The sequence below is a fragment of the Diorhabda carinulata genome, chromosome 9 (assembly GCF_026250575.1).
Source record: "Diorhabda carinulata isolate Delta chromosome 9, icDioCari1.1, whole genome shotgun sequence".
Lineage (NCBI taxonomy): Eukaryota > Metazoa > Arthropoda > Insecta > Coleoptera > Chrysomelidae > Diorhabda > Diorhabda carinulata.
In genome coordinates, this window is record NC_079468.1 from 467679 (window position 1) to 484531 (window position 16853).

A 16853-nucleotide genomic window follows, 5' to 3' on the forward strand; every position below is an offset into this window, starting at 1 on the left:
AAAATTTGAAAAAAAAACAAAAACCACAAAGTGAAATAATGAATTAAAAATATTTATTTTTGATAAAATGTACCAAAAATAGAAAAAAAATTGTTTCCAAGGCTATAATAAAAATAATGACTCACCTTTTTCTTCTTCTTTTTCATCCTCAAATTGCAAAATTCTCAAAAAAATTCGAAAAAAAAAGACAAAAACCAAAAGATATTTTTATTTTTTTACATATATCACAGTAAACTCAGTTAAATTCAATAAAAATTGTAAAAGTATGGCACGCTTTTACACTTTTTTAACCACGCAATTTTTTTCTTCTTAAATCAACATAAAAATTTCGAAAAATATCCTATAAACGCGATAAATAAAATAGTATACAAATCAAAAGACACATTAACCATTCCGCCATTTTGAGGGACACATTTTTCATCGACGTATTGGTGGCTGTCGTAAAGCCGGGGCATGGGATCGTTTTCCTTTTCGTTCGGTACCGGCCTCAATTTTTGAGTATCATCGTGAAACACCAAATCAGGTACGTCATCGAATCTACCAAACATAGTTATAGGATCGGTTAGAGGCTTGTAATTTTTTCCGAACAATTCGTCCAATTGAAGAAATACGTCCAAAGTATCTTTTTTCCATAAATCCGTCGAATTCGATCTGATCATACCGTGACCGATAGGAGACCAACTCAAATGACACGGTTCGTCTTTGCGTTCGCATAATATCTCGAAATCTTTCGCGGATACAGAAGAACCAGCACCTGTCGAAACTTGAATAAAAACAAAAACTTTGAAATACCCAATATAGTTCGAAAAATTATCGAACAAACCTCGTAATTCACGTTCTAGACATTGAATACTCCAAAATTATTGAACAAACCTCGTAATTCGCGTTCTAAATATGAAATATTGAATGACTAAAAATTATTGAACTACCCTCGTAATTGACGTTCTTAACATAAACTATTGAATATTTAAATATCATCGAACTAACCTCGTAATTGAATTTTTTGATATCAAATAATGAATGTTTCAAAATTATTGAACTAACCTCGTAATTCACGTTCTAGACATTGAATACTCTAAAATTATTGAACAAACCTCGTAATTCGCGTTCTAAATATGAAATATTGAATGACTAAAAATTATTGAACTACCCTCGTAATTGACGTTCTTAACATAAACTATTGAATATTTAAATATCATCGAACTAACCTCGTAATTGAATTTTTTGATATCAAATAATGAATGTTTCAAAATTATTGAACTAACCTCGTAATTCACGTTCTAGACATTGAATACTCTAAAATTATTGAACAATCCTCGTAATTCGCGTTCTAAATATGAAATATTGAATGACTAAAAATTATTGAACTACCCTCGTAATTGACGTTCTTAACATAAACTATTGAATATTTAAATATTATCGAACTAACCCCGTAATTGAATTTTTTGATATCAAATAATGAATGTTTCAAAATTATTGAACTAACCTCGTAATTCACGTTCTAGACATTGAATACTCTAAAATTATTGAACAATCCTCGTAATTCGCGTTCTAAATATGAAATATTGAATGACTAAAAATTATTGAACTACCCTCGTAATTGACGTTCTTAACATAAACTATTGAATATTTAAATATTATCGAACTAACCCCGTAATTGAATTTTTTGATATCAAATAATGAATGTTTCAAAATTATTGAACTAACCTCGTAATTCACGTTCTAGACATTGAATACTCCAAAATTATTGAACAAACCTCGTAATTCGCGTTCTAAATATGAAATATTGAATGACTAAAAATTATTGAACTACCCTCGTAATTGACGTTCTTAACATAAACTATTGAATATTTAAATATTATCGAACTAACCCCGTAATTGAATTTTTTGATATCAAATAATGAATGTTTCAAAATTATTGAACTAACCTCGTAATTCACGTTCTAGACATTGAATACTCCAAAATTATTGAACAAACCTCGTAATTCGCGTTCTAAATATGAAATATTGAATGACTAAAAATTATTGAACTACCCTCGTAATTGACGTTCTTAACATAAACTATTGAATATTTAAATATCATCGAACTAACCTCGTAATTGAATTTTTTGATATCAAATAATGAATGTTTCAAAATTATTGAACTAACCTCGTAATTCACGTTCTAGACATTGAATACTCTAAAATTATTGAACAATCCTCGTAATTCGCGTTCTAAATATGAAATATTGAATGACTAAAAATTATTGAACTACCCTCGTAATTGACGTTCTTAACATAAACTATTGAATATTTAAATATTATCGAACTAACCCCGTAATTGAATTTTTTGATATCAAATAATGAATGTTTCAAAATTATTGAACTAACCTCGTAATTCACGTTCTAGACATTGAATACTCTAAAATTATTGAACAAACCTCGTAATTCGCGTTCTAAATATGAAATATTGAATGACTAAAAATTATTGAACTACCCTCGTAATTGACGTTCTTAACATAAACTATTGAATATTTAAATATCATCGAACTAACCTCGTAATTGAATTTTTTGATATCAAATAATGAATGTTTCAAAATTATTGAACTAACCTCGTAATTCACGTTCTAGACATTGAATACTTTAAAATTATTGAACAATCCTCGTAATTCGCGTTCTAAATATGAAATATTGAATGACTAAAAATTATTGAACTACCCTCGTAATTGACGTTCTTAACATGAAATATTGAATATTTAAATATTATCGAACTAACCCCGTAATTGAATTTTTTGATATCAAATAATGAATGTTTCAAAATTATTGAACTAACCTCGTAATTCACGTTCTAGACATTGAATACTCTAAAATTATTGAACAATCCTCGTAATTCGCGTTCTAAATATGAAATATTGAATGACTAAAAATTATTGAACTACCCTCGTAATTGACGTTCTTAACATGAAATATTGAATATTTAAATATTATCGAACTAACCCCGTAATTGAATTTTTTGATATCAAATAATGAATGTTTCAAAATTATTGAACTAACCTCGTAATTCACGTTCTAGAAATTGAATACTCTAAAATTATTGAACAATCCTCGTAATTCGCGTTCTAAATATGAAATATTGAATGACTAAAAATTATTGAACTACCCTCGTAATTGACGTTCTTAACATAAACTATTGAATATTTAAATATCATCGAACTAACCTCGTAATTGAATTTCTTGATATCAAATAATGAATATTTCAAAATTATTGAACTAACCTAGTAATTCACGTTCTAGACATTGAATACTCTAAAATTATTGAACAAACCTCGTAATTCACGTTCTAGACATTGAATACTCTAAAATTATTAAACAAACCTCGTAATTGACGTTCTTACATGAAATATTGATTATTTCAAAATTATTGAACTAACCTCGTAATTGACGTTTTCTTAATATAAAATATTCCAAAAATTTTGAATTAACCTCGTAATCAGTAAGAAATGTTTTTAAAAAGTAGCGGCGTCCACTTATGACTAGATAAATATTGAATATCTAAAAAAATTTTGAACTACCCTCGTAATTGAAGTTCTCAACATAAACTATTGAATATTTTAATATTGTCGAACTAACCTCGTAATTGAATTTCTTGATATCGAATGTTTCAAAATTATTGAACTAACCTCGTAATTAACGTTTTCTTAATATGAAATATTCCAAAATTTTGGAATTAACCTCGTAATCAAAGTTTTCAGTAAGAAATGTTTTTAAATAATTAGCAGCGTCTAAGTTTGAATGAATAAATATTGAATACCTAAAAATTATTGAACTACCCTCGTAATTGAAGTTCTTAACAAGAAGTATTGAATATATAAAAATTATTGAACCAACTTTAGCGTCCTCTTTCGATGAAGTTACGAACTTTCAAGTAGAGAATTATGATTTTAAAAAATAACTTTGAATATATAACAAAAATCAAAAGATTACCAGCGTCATCTATCGACGTAGTTACGAATTATCAAATAGAGAATAGTCAATTAATAAAATTGCTTTTCCTCGTCATAAATAGATGGCGTTAAGTTGTTTGATTCTAATATAAAAATTAACAACTATTTCAATTACACAGTAATTGATTACGATTGATTTTTGATGTATCATATTTAATATTCCAGAACTATTCAACTAACCTCGTAAATGCAATTCTTAATATAAAATGCTTTCAAATAAAGTCCCTGTATAGGAAAGTACGTGTTATACCACCCATGTGTGTAAGAGAGAGAGAACTATGTGTTTCTTTCTATTCTCTTTGAAGAAATTAATGGCGTCCGCACTTGCGCGTAGCATCGATCTCTCCTGTCATGTGGTATCGGAAATGTAAGAATCAGCAGCGTCCAACGGAGTTACGAATTCTCATATAGACAATCATCAAATGAACAGTTTCGATTTTCTCTCGTTATTTTTTAAAATACAAATCACGTTTTATAATCTGAGAATTTTAAATTTAAAAATATTTATTATAAATTAAATTGTTAAAAATTACTAGCGTCCTCTATTGAAGTATTTCAACAACTTTCCATTCTCTCGTCGAATAGAATGACAATTACGTTTCTTTTTAAACAAGTAGATGGCGCAACTTTATTCATTAATTAAATTATAATTATTGTAAACAATTGATTATTCCAAAATTATTTTTGGTGTTTTTTATTTAGTATATTAACCGCGTTATTGAAGTTTATGATAATTATTTTTTTTATATAATACGCTGTCAATACTGATTCACTCAAATCAAGTACGTAAAAAAAAATATGTGATACGAGGGGTAAATGAAAAGTATAAAACAATCGATTATATTGTTTTTCAATTTTTGTTAAAAATTTATACGAAAAAACAATAATTTTAACTAAATTTCGTTATTAAAAATGATTTTTTTTCTACTTACCAACAATGAAATTACTAATAGAGTTTTGAGATACGAAAGCGACGTCTCCTTTACCACTAATTAAACAATGGAGAGCTCCGAATTCTCCTTCGAAATCATCTTCGCATGTTTCCTTTAAAATTTCGTTATCTATACCGGGGACGCAACTAGGTCCGAAAAAAGTAGCGATCCCCTCGTCCAAAGGGCACGTACTAATCAAACTTTTATTGAACATCAAATTTTTCACCGTATTCCAAGCCACCCCATCGTATATTGGGAAACAAGCTTTCTTCCCTTTTAAATCGCCGAATTTTTTTATTCCCGAATCGGGTTTAACCACAGCTACGGTTAAATATTTTTTATCGTTCGAAACTGTTTCGTAGAATAAAGTCGTAAGATTATATTTTCTGAAATTATAAAAATTTTAATATTTTTTAATTTTTTTTTTTTCGTAAATTTAGTACTTTTGCGCCAGATGTACTTGATCGGAAGGTACTACTACGACGTCCGCTAGATGTTTATCGACAGCCATCATACAGTGGGTTTTATTATCAGCTTTTATACATTCCAGGTCCGGCTCTATACCGTAAACTGTTGCCGATTCTCTAATCCACGAACATTTAGCTGCTTCTATAACTGAGGTAGTACAAACGGTTATGGTTCTCGGCGGATGGCATCCGGAAAAACTATTCGCGCTCAAAAAGCCTAGAAATCACAGTAATATCGAAAATAAAAGACGCGGTTTTGCTTTTAAAACATTCGGTATACCTGTAGCGTGATCTAAATAAGATTCGATAGCATTTATTTCCGGTAACTTATGTAATGTTACGTAAGATGATTCCAGAAGCATCAACAAATTATACTTCCAGGATTTCCTATCCGTATGCTTTAAAGATGACACTATTCTTTGTATATCATCAGCTACAGTTCTGAAAACGAGACTTTCCTACACGTTCAACATAGTTTTTCATACTAACATTACGTCAACTGAACATTTTTTCATAATAAAGTAAGCAAAAAAATATATAAACAACTTTCCGAACATCTCTGAGATGAAATTAAACTTGGCAACGTCGCAAATTTCAATCTAGTATACTCCGTTTGGTTTTTTATTCGTATTAGCACGTAAAATGTATAGTGGAATACAATAAATTCATAATTTACGATTAAAAAAATCTTTTTTAGTTATTATTACCTGTAAATAAGTGAAAACAATTCGGTCTCTTTGTAATATGAAAATTTTTGGAAAAAAACATCGATTAAAACACTTTAAAACCACGAAAAAATATTATATACAACTTTTCCAATAAAATTTTTCTTTACGATCGTTTCTGAAATAAAATTAACAATGGCAACGTCGCAAATTTCAATCTAGTATATTCCGTTTGGTTTATTATTCGTATTAGCACGTAAAATGTATAGTGGAATACAATAAATTCATAATTTACGATTAAAAAAATCTTTTTTAGTTATCATTACCTATAAATAAGTGAAAACAATTCGGTCTCTTTGTAATATGAAAATTTTTGGAAAAAAACATCGATTAAAACACTTTAAAACCACGAAAAAATATTTTATATACAACTTTTCCAATAAAATTTTTCTTTACGATCGTTTCTGAAATAAAATTAACAATGGCAACGTCGCAAATTTCAATCTAGTATATTCCGTTTGGTTTATTATTCGTATTAGCACGTAAAATGTATAGTAGAATACAATAAATTCATAATTTACGATTAAAAAAATCTTTTTTAGTTATCATTACCTATAAATAAGTGAAAACAATTAGGTCTCTTTGTAATATGAAAATTTTTGGAAAAAAAATCGATTAAAACACTTTAAAACCACGAAAAAATATTATATACAACTTTTCCAATAAAATTTTTCTTTACGATCGTATCTGAAATAAAATTAACAATGGCAACGTCGCAAAGTCTATTCGAGTCTACTGTATTATTTGCTTTATTATTTATTATAGTATATATAATAAGAATCATGATATAATGTCAAAAAATTCTAATTTTATTATTATTATTATTACCTATTAGTAATTGAAAACAGTTTTTTATCTTTTCAATAAAATTTGTCTTCCCTATCATCCCTGAGGTGAAATTAACCTTGGCAACGTCTCATTCGTCTGGTTTCTTATTAATAATAGAAGCATAATTTCTTATTTAATAATGAATTATTTATGTTTAAAAGTATGACAAATGCAATTAAATTTTATTTTACAGTTCGAAATTTCCCCTGGATATTTTCATAACAATAAATAATGTGTTTATTACATGTTATATAATTTTTTCATACGTTTTTTTTTTGTAAATATACTTGCCAGAATACCTTTGAACAAATAATTAGAATCATTATGAAAAATTGTCTTAATAAGCTATTTTTTTTGAAAATTAATTCTTACCGACGACCTACACGAAATAAAATACTGTGGTTCTGAATTCATCATGTATCATATTTTCCGCACTAGTCTCACGTAATTATGTACGAAAAGAAACAAGATTCTAGATACACCGTATCTAATTTGAAAGCAATAATCTAATTTTTGTAACACGAACTATATTAAATAATGTTAATCGCGTCAGGAAATAATAATATTCATTAATAATTTCAAGTTTCAATACATTATAATAGTTAATTGAGATGAAACTACTTACTGTTACTTGGGATTATATTGACACCTAACCTCTCAACTAATTCTCTTAATTATTCACTCACGACACTTTAACCACGGTTTTCGTTATTCACAATTTCATGCACTTAATTTTAAACTAGTACAACTTCATCAATAAATTAAATCACTTTATCCGGCATTATTGCACAAAATATTAAGAGATATTTGAACTACCGCTATACCAACATGGCGTCTACGTTTGACACATAACTAAGGGATACAACGTTGCCAAGTTTAATAAATAGAATTGTAATACAATGTTAAATAAAATTGAGGTATTAATCGTACCTTCTTGTGGCTACCACCGGCCAAGGTTTCACGACCCACACGCATGGATTTGAAGTATTCAAAGGCTTCAACGTATCATCGGGACATAATAATAAATAATCTTCCGCTGATGGTTCTTGGGTATTCGAACCCAGTCCGAAATGAGATTGTAGATCATCGAGACGAGACCAACTTACATCTCCAGCGCCATCTGTTAAACAATATAAAGAACCTATCCTCCCCCAATATTTATCATCGGTAGAACATTTTTCCGGGTTGTCGCACAACGAACACAACTGAGGATATTTTTTTTCTAAAATAAAAGATAACTAGATGTGGGTAGTTGAAATTATTTAAAAAATTACTGAGTTGCATATCGCGTAACGGGTCGTTAAGCCACGGCCCGGCTTTGCACGTGGAATGGAAAAATTCAGACGTGGCTTTAATCCGATTTTCGAATAGAGGTAATTTCGGATCACATGATTGAGTAACGACGGACGCTTCAAAAAACTATAAAATAAATAATATAAACATAGACATTTCGATTAAATATTATGTTAATCAAATCTTACGTTCGCTAATACTTTAGGCCAATCCCTTTCAATACCGTAACCGGGATGACAGTATTTTTTACCTTTGAGATCATGTCTGCTTTTTATTCCAGAATGTTTATCGACAACTGCCACTATTTCATATTCGTAAGGTACTGAAATTTTAAACAAAAATTCACCAACACCTCGTATATTTTAAAGCACTGAAAAAGCCCAATGTCATTTGTGAATTCACCCTGTATGTGGTGTAAACAATGTTTGACAATATTTCGCAATAATTTCAATTGATATGATATTAATTTGAAATAGCTGTTACTTCATTTTGTATAAGTAAATAAAATTGACCTTGATCCACAAAATTCAGGTTTACTACAATATTATTATTCGACAAACAAAATATTTTCACTTTTAATTATGGAATGTAATTTAGCAGATGTTTTAAATATTTTTAATTCCAATTAACTACTTACTATCACTAAATCTAAGTTCGTTCGTAACTAGAATTTGGATTCCTTCATTATTCGCGGTAACCAAATCTTCTGGACTAAAAACTGAAAAATCAGCTTTACCTTTCAATACCTGTCTCATACAATCAGTCCTATAACAACAAAAACTTATAATAAAACAGAAATCACAATATTTTTTTACAAAATAAAAATTATATTACAAAAAACACAATATTTCCCGCCTAAAATGCTTGTCATATATCTTTGGATCAGTCCATTTCTTCAATGTTGGGGTATGTTCGTGTTTCTACAGAAATTATGAAACGCGACGTTGACAGGTTGCGTATAAAGTCTTTAAATACACAGTGTAAGATTTTTCAAAAAGTAATAATGAATTTTTAACATGCAGGACGTGAGATGATGATTCTAAATGTTTCTAGAAAAATATATTAATACAAAAGATGATATAATCATCTCCATTAATATATTATTCGATTCAAGGATCATAAATTTATAATTGTTCATAAAACTGAATGTATATGGAACGTCAAGGTGAAAAGAACGAGTTTTTATACGTTAATTCAGTTTTAAATAATAAATCTTCTTTTCGACAACTAAATAAACAACTTTTTCCCACAACTAACGATTTGAGTCTCTAAAATAATCTGGAAATTAATGGAATCTTGTCAAACTTAAAAAACTTACCTATCTAATGCTACAATACATTCTACTTTACTATCTGGATCGGTATCGAGCTCGGGGCAATACTTCAACGATTTTTTAAAAGTTTTTCCATCTACTATGCATAGTTTGTCTGTAATAGAAAATTGTATATCAAAAGTCATTCAAATTGTTTTTGCGTGCAGTCAAAAGTTTGGCAACATTGTTTCCCAAGCACTTTATTTCCGTAGTGTGTGCGTTGCCATTTTGTGATATTCGTACGGCAAAGCTGTAAGGTTTTAATCATGCCTTTTACTTCCAACTTTTTAAATGAATTTTAAAAATCTTTATTTTGTCTGGTAATATTGAAATACCTACCCGAGAACTTTTTTGAGGAAAGTAGGTATATTATTATTCTATGCTATTAGGTCCAGGGATTGTATCAGATCTATTACATTTTTAGTAACTGTAAAAATTTACAACGTGGCAACAATGTTCGTGGAGTATTGAACAAATTACAAGTGTTGCCAGTTTTTAGGGACAATTTAAGTCAAATAGATAGTTAAAATGATTTTTTTTTCATCTACTGAAAAATCTTTGAATGGTAGAGTTGAATAAAAAAATCACAAACGTGTTATGTTTGAGGATTTACCTTATTACTAACAATTTCCATAAACTAATCTGTATGTGAGTATAATATTTAATAGCATGTGAATCATGTATCAAGGTCGCGTGTTTACATTTGATCTAACAAAAAAATCCTAATTGTTTGTTTTTCAAAGTATGTATCGGGTAAATCCAGCAGTCGTATGATTACATTTATTATAATATCATAACATGCAAACGCTAGGAGAACTAATTAGATAATTGTTATCAACAACAACAACAAAACTATTCAGTTCACGTTATAGGATATAAATAGTAGTTTATAATGATAATAGTTTATACCATACTTAAATAAAACTATTTATCCCGTATAGTTTTGTATTTAAAACATCTGTCTTTTATAGTTTTATTTGATGTCCTATTTTGATAATAATATTTTTCATTTCAATTTGAATGTTCTCGGTGAGGATTTGCAATCAGCTGATAAGTGATCGATCTGATCCAGCTGTCAAATTGTTAACGTAATTTCCATGGCAACTGAGATTTCAATTAAAATTTACTAAATGAAATATGGCGTTAAATATATTTTTTATTTTACTCTTTATACAGGATGTTCTTTTATAACTATTAACTAACGAACTTTTTTATTAATAAATTTATTGTTTTTCAAGTATTCGGGACATATATTTTGAATCTGGTAGCATGGACATTTTTTATTAACAAATATCTAATAAAAATTTGAAAACTCGGTTGAAATCTGTCTATTTTCTAATCTTAATAAAGTCACAGTGTATATAAAAAACTTTTATATACACATTCTATTTTAAAAATACGATGTTCGTAAAATGTAGAGAATTTATTTTAACATTTGAATTTTCAAAAACTGGTATTTTTTAACCTTCATATAAGTAAAAGTTCCCACCTCTATTTCTATAGTTTTTTTTTTATTTTAAAAGTTTACGTAGACAAATTTTATTTCAATATTATTTTCCTTCATATTGTTTTAATTATTAAAAAATGTGTTTAAACAAAAAATAATTTTTTCCAAATTTTTACGTATACTAGGATCCTATAAATTCCCAATTATTAAACTTGCATTTATTATTATTTTAAATTCATTCAGTCTGAACGATTTTTCGCTTAAATTAATATTCACTTATTTACTCCAAAGGGGCGTAACGTAATTCTACTTACATTTCGTACAACTGATCAGATCCCAAACAAAAACAAACACTATACAGTACGTAACTAAGTAATACGATAATTTTGTCATTATTAATTTTGGTTATACTACCTACTTATACCACTTGACACAACTAACTGAATCTCTGGTTTGCCACTTTATCTTCGAGAACATTTTGAAGGACGCTTAATACCGAGTTAACGTAGACTAGTCGCGGACTTCCCTCGTCTGGGTTTTTTTCTTCCACCACAGGTCAAATTTACAACTTGAACTACAAATATTCGACGATTCCACGAATAAAATTGATGCTTTTTTAGTGAATGTACAAAAAGTAAACGGATTCTATTGGTTTGTAATACAAGGTCACGAAAATAAATACATTACTATTAAAATTCTCAGTATTATTTTGTTATTGCTAAATATATTTTATCATACAATGTTATCTTGTTTTAATTATACTGATTTATTTCGTTAATAAGACGTTTCTCTTTATAATATGCTTTTATATTCAACATAACCTAACATTTTTCAAATTTTATTTTATATACCTCACATAGGAATAAAATATTTCTTGAAAACACTAATGTCTAAAAAAATGTTGTTCGAAATTTCGTTATTTGTCTTTTTTTCATCTTTTTCTGAAGAATAACTACAAAAACAAAACAAAAAAGTGTGTTGAAATTACTTTTCAAATCGTAAATCGTGTAACACCGCCTAGTTAAGACGAAGCTGTTTATCTCTCTTAATAAATTGTTTACGGTTCAAAACTCCACCAAACGAGTTAAAGATTTATATTTTTGATATATAGTATAGATAGTACAGTAATAAAAAAAAGCATCAACTATTAGCAAAGTTTATAAATTTAGTTGATAATTTTAACTTAACTAAACTTCAACGGAATTGCAGTTGTGGCGCCATCTAAATACAACACTTTCAAACACAGTCCTTTAACCTCTACCAACAATATTTTAGAGGAAATATACGATGTTGTTATATTGGGTGAATTCTCTTTGCAATTCTATAATTGTTACTAATTTAAATGAAAACAAGTTTTATAATCCTCTAATGATGATTTATTCGAAAATTTTGATTATCAGTTTATTTCGATTCTTGAAAAATTGATAACAAAATAATAAATATATCAAATTAACCAAATTTTCGAAATATATTTCTATATGAAACAAATCGAACTATAGTCACATTTTTTTTTATTTAATTTTAATGATAACTCGGTTTTATAATTAATTTTATATGAACCATCGCCATCTACTATCGAATAGATGAAGCAGCAAAAAATTTGTAACAGGAAACTCCCAATTTTCGATAACTCTGCACTCAAGAATTAGGATATGTTTATAGGAATTTTATTACTTTGTAAGTTTTTATTTTATTCAATGATTAATTAACTATTTTTTAATTTATTAAAATTAACGATTTATGAATATTTCAATAAGTACGCAATCGACTTTTACGAATTTTTATTAATTTCAACTTTATATAAATTGTATATTTTTGTTAACTGAACTATAACCTCTACGATTTTCGATTTGTTTATTTCAAATGAATAAGTTATCGTTATCAATGAATTTGTTGGGGGTTAAATATATAATTTTAGATAATTTTTTCAAAGGTTGACTTCAGATAAATAAAACAAGCCTTTCGAGTTCTTTGATAAATTTAATACACTCTAGAGGGCAACTTCACATAACCTAAAAGTTTATTATAAAAAAACATTTCAAGTTTATTAATGTATAATAGATTATAGTTTCTTAATTGCATTTTTAACTTAAACATGCTATATATAGACTGTAAGTTAAATCATATTTACCTATTAGTATATAATTTGAGGTTTATAATAGTAAATTTAATAAAAATGTATTATTTGAAGGTTAGTGCGTTCAACATTTAATAGTTAAACTTGTATATATATTATGGGACATTAATGTGATTGAGAATGTTAGTGTAGAGCAGTGTCTAGGTTCCTTACAAAATATTTATTACGAAATTTAAGGTAAGAATCATTATTACAATAAAATGGTTCCAAAATTGTTTCATATACACTTATAATAGTCCTAAAAATGTATATACGAGGGATGTCCAAAAAACAAGATAATTCGTCTTTTATTTTCCAACATTTTTGAGTCTACACACTTTTTTCAACGACTTTGTAATATTTTCAACCTTTTCAAATAATATTTGTCACCCTTTTTGTCAAAAAAAATGCGTTAACGTCTTCTTCTGATGAATGTCTCTCACTTACAAGGCTAGGAAACAATACGAAAAAGTCGCTAGGGGTGAAATCTGGTAAATAGTATGGGTGTTCAACCATTTTATTTATGACGACTACCGAATTGTGAGAAAGTTTTGATGATAAAGAACATTAAAATTTTTTTTCTTAAATACGAGGGTGATTTTTTAAATGTACCCGATTTATAATCATAATAACGTTAGTTTAGCGTTTTTGAAGTCACACAATCCATTTATCGAGATCCAAATTAGTACTTCCGGTTTTACAAATCGCTAGATTGGATCATTTCCGGATCGAATTTGTTGCATTATGAATCGAATGAAACGTTTTATTTTTGGGGTTATTTTTTTTGTTCGATTGATACATTTAGGTTAATCTTTAATATTTTTCTGTGTAGTATCTTCGTTTTTATAATAATTCCGTATAATTCGTAAATCCGCTACAAAACGCCGAACCGGAAGTGAACCATCCGCCATCTTGTACGTCATAAACGTATATTAAGATTCCGAACGAGGTGAAGTGGTTTTACAATTCGTTCGCGCCTCGTATACTCACGTTCATCTAAATACCAATAATTATAATAAAAAAAACCTTTTAACGATTAGAATTATCATTGATAAGAGATAATATAGATAACTTCTGATTCAACAATTCATGTCAAACATTTACAGAGATAAACGAACTGTTTCTGACACCGAAATTAATATTAATTTTACTATGAACGAGTGGTAAACGTGAAGATGATTAAAATAAACCGAAAACTTTTACCAATAAAGGCCCATTACTTTTTTTTCATGGCAGGTAAGTGAAACTTTCGAATTTGTAAACAAAAAACTAATATAATTTTTGAAACGCCTTGTATAACAAACAATAACATAGAGATAAACACGTCACTCGTTTTGATTCTGATTACTCATTATTTATATCTACTTTTTGCTGTTATTTTTATTTTTAAATTCGTATTAAAACGAATTCTACACTTTGACTTATAGACGGGTATAATAATCACAACCTGGCAACATTGGAATCAACGTATTAGTTTAATCAGACATTCCGCAGACCTGTTAAGATTTTTCAATATGGCGTAAATCAGCACCTGATATTTTTATTGTATTATAAGCGTTTTAAAGTGGATTAGTAGTTGTTTTTTCACTGAATATCAAATAGTTTTAACTAAAAAATACTTCAAATGAACACAAAAACTTCATAATTTAATTTGAACATTGAAATTGTTTACTCGAAAACGCCATATTGGGTAACCTAATTCAAACATTTTTTTCTTATAGCAAATTCTTCATATCATTTAATTGACGTCTCACAAATCAAATATTTTCGGCGTTGCCTGATTAATACAATTCCATTTGAATCTACCTTTATACAGGGGGTGTGTTATAAGTAGTATCGGTTTTCATATGCGGAAATTCCTTAACGAAACTTTACCATTTTTTGAACATTCTTTTTCTATTTATTGACTGTGCAGTACGTTTTTAGTTTAGTCCTGACCTTGGACTATTACGTATTGAAATTCTTCGCGAAATTTGAATCCAAAGGATTTATCAAGAACGAAATCCATGGGTTCGACACTCATGAGTTTGGCACTCAAGAATTCATTTGAACTAACTCCTTCTTTTACTCTTTTTATAGTCTTCTTCATGCATATTTCGAATTCTATTAAAAAAATCAAAAAATGAATATAAAATAAATGCGTACATAACCTCAATTCTACAGTTTATGTTTAAAGTTTCAAGGCTATAAAATCCAAGAATTCATCTGGTTTTTGAAGGGTAAGAAGAAAACGCAAATGTTTGACGCATAGATCTCAAAAACGACATCTTGGAACAAGCTAGAACATCCCCAAACGCTCGATGTTCTATTTATACAATCGAAATTCGTTCGTCCTAAAAACCATAGAATACGATGGGTTTTACATTAAATGTTTGTTATCTATTAGCGTCGCGTTTCTAACGATACTTGTTAATTGTTTCGAATTACACGTTTTTGATACCCCCGCGTATTACTCACTATATCATCATTTAGCAGTTCGTCTTAAAAACCATAGAATACGATGGATTTTACATTGAATATTAAGGTTTTTTGTGTTGTTGATTGAAGGTGAAGGATCTTCGCTCCGTGGATGGTAGTAGAACCGTTTAATAACATTAATAGTGACCACTGTCAACATGTCAATGACCCTAGTATGCTTAACAATGATAATAATTGTTTGTTAACTATTAGTGCCGTGTTTATAACGATACTTGTTAATTGTTTCGAATTACACGTTTTTGATTCTCCCGCGTAATAATTTCTATATCATAATTTAGCAGTTCGTCTTAAAAACCATAGAATACGATGAATTTTACATTGAATATTAAGGTTTTTTGTGTTGTTGATTGAAGGTGAAGGATCTTCGCTCCGTGGATGGTAGTAGAACCGTTTAATAACATTAATAGTGACCACTGTCAACATGTCAATGACCCTAGTATGCTTAACAATGAAAATAATTGTTTGTTAACTATTAGTGCCGCGTTTATAACGATACTTGTTAATTGTTTCGAATTACACGTTTTTGATTCTCCCGCGTAATAATTTCTATATCATAATTTAGCAGTTCGTCTTAAAAACCATAGAATACGATGGATTTTACATTGAATATTAAGGTTTTTTGTGTTGTTGATTGAAGGTGAAGGATCTTCGCTCCGTGGATGGTAGTAGAACCGTTTAATAACATTAATAGTGACCACTGTCAACATGTCAATGACCCTAGTATGCTTAACAATGAAAATAATTGTTTGTTAACTATTAGTGCCGCGTTTCTAACGGTACTTGTTAATTGTTTCGAATTACACGTTTTTGATTCTCCTGCGTAATAATTTCTATATCATAATTTAGCAGTTCGTCTTAAAAACCATAGAATACGATGGATTTTACATTGAATATTAAGGTTTTTTGTGTTGTTGATTGAAGGTGAAGGATCTTCGCTCCGTGGATGGTAGTAGAACCGTTTAATAACATTAATAGTGACCACTGTCAACATGTCAATGACCCTAGTATGCTTAACAATGATAATAATTGTTTGTTAACTATTAGTGCCGTGTTTATAACGATACTTGTTAATTGTTTCGAATTACACGTTTTTGATTCTCCCGCGTAATAATTTCTATATCATAATTTAGCAGTTCGTCTTAAAAACCATAGAATACGATGGATTTTACATTGAATATTAAGGTTTTTTGTGTTGTTGATTGAAGGTGAAGGATCTTCGCTCCGTGGATGGTAGTAGAACCGTTTAATAACATTAATAGTGACCACTGTCAA

General features: G+C 28.5%; 2 protein-coding genes across 4 annotated transcripts in view; one reads left to right on the forward strand and one right to left on the reverse strand.

The window, feature by feature from the left end:
• Positions 1-16853, forward strand: part of LOC130898309 (uncharacterized) — a 37178-nt gene that overhangs the window by 11459 nt on the left and 8866 nt on the right. Inside the window, exons 1-3 of one of the 3 annotated variants that reach the window (XM_057807508.1) lie at positions 12930-13098; positions 13179-13301; positions 14210-14339. In XM_057807508.1, the coding sequence (XP_057663491.1) occupies positions 14279-14339 (61 nt within the window). In that variant the 5' untranslated portion in view covers positions 12930-13098; positions 13179-13301; positions 14210-14278. Of the gene's footprint in view, positions 1-12570; positions 12665-12929; positions 13099-13178; positions 13302-14209; positions 14340-16853 lie in introns of those variants that run through there. The other 2 variants (XM_057807509.1, XM_057807507.1) reach the window with 2 other exon arrangements.
• Positions 182-11670, reverse strand: LOC130898308 (transferrin). Its single transcript, XM_057807506.1, is given in 11 exon segments — positions 182-415; positions 417-763; positions 4916-5301; positions 5359-5599; positions 5663-5823; positions 7866-8157; positions 8210-8354; positions 8417-8550; positions 8866-8993; positions 9547-9655; positions 11302-11670. Coding segments are annotated over 11 exon segments (2097 nt in total). The 5' UTR covers positions 11381-11670; the 3' UTR covers positions 182-340.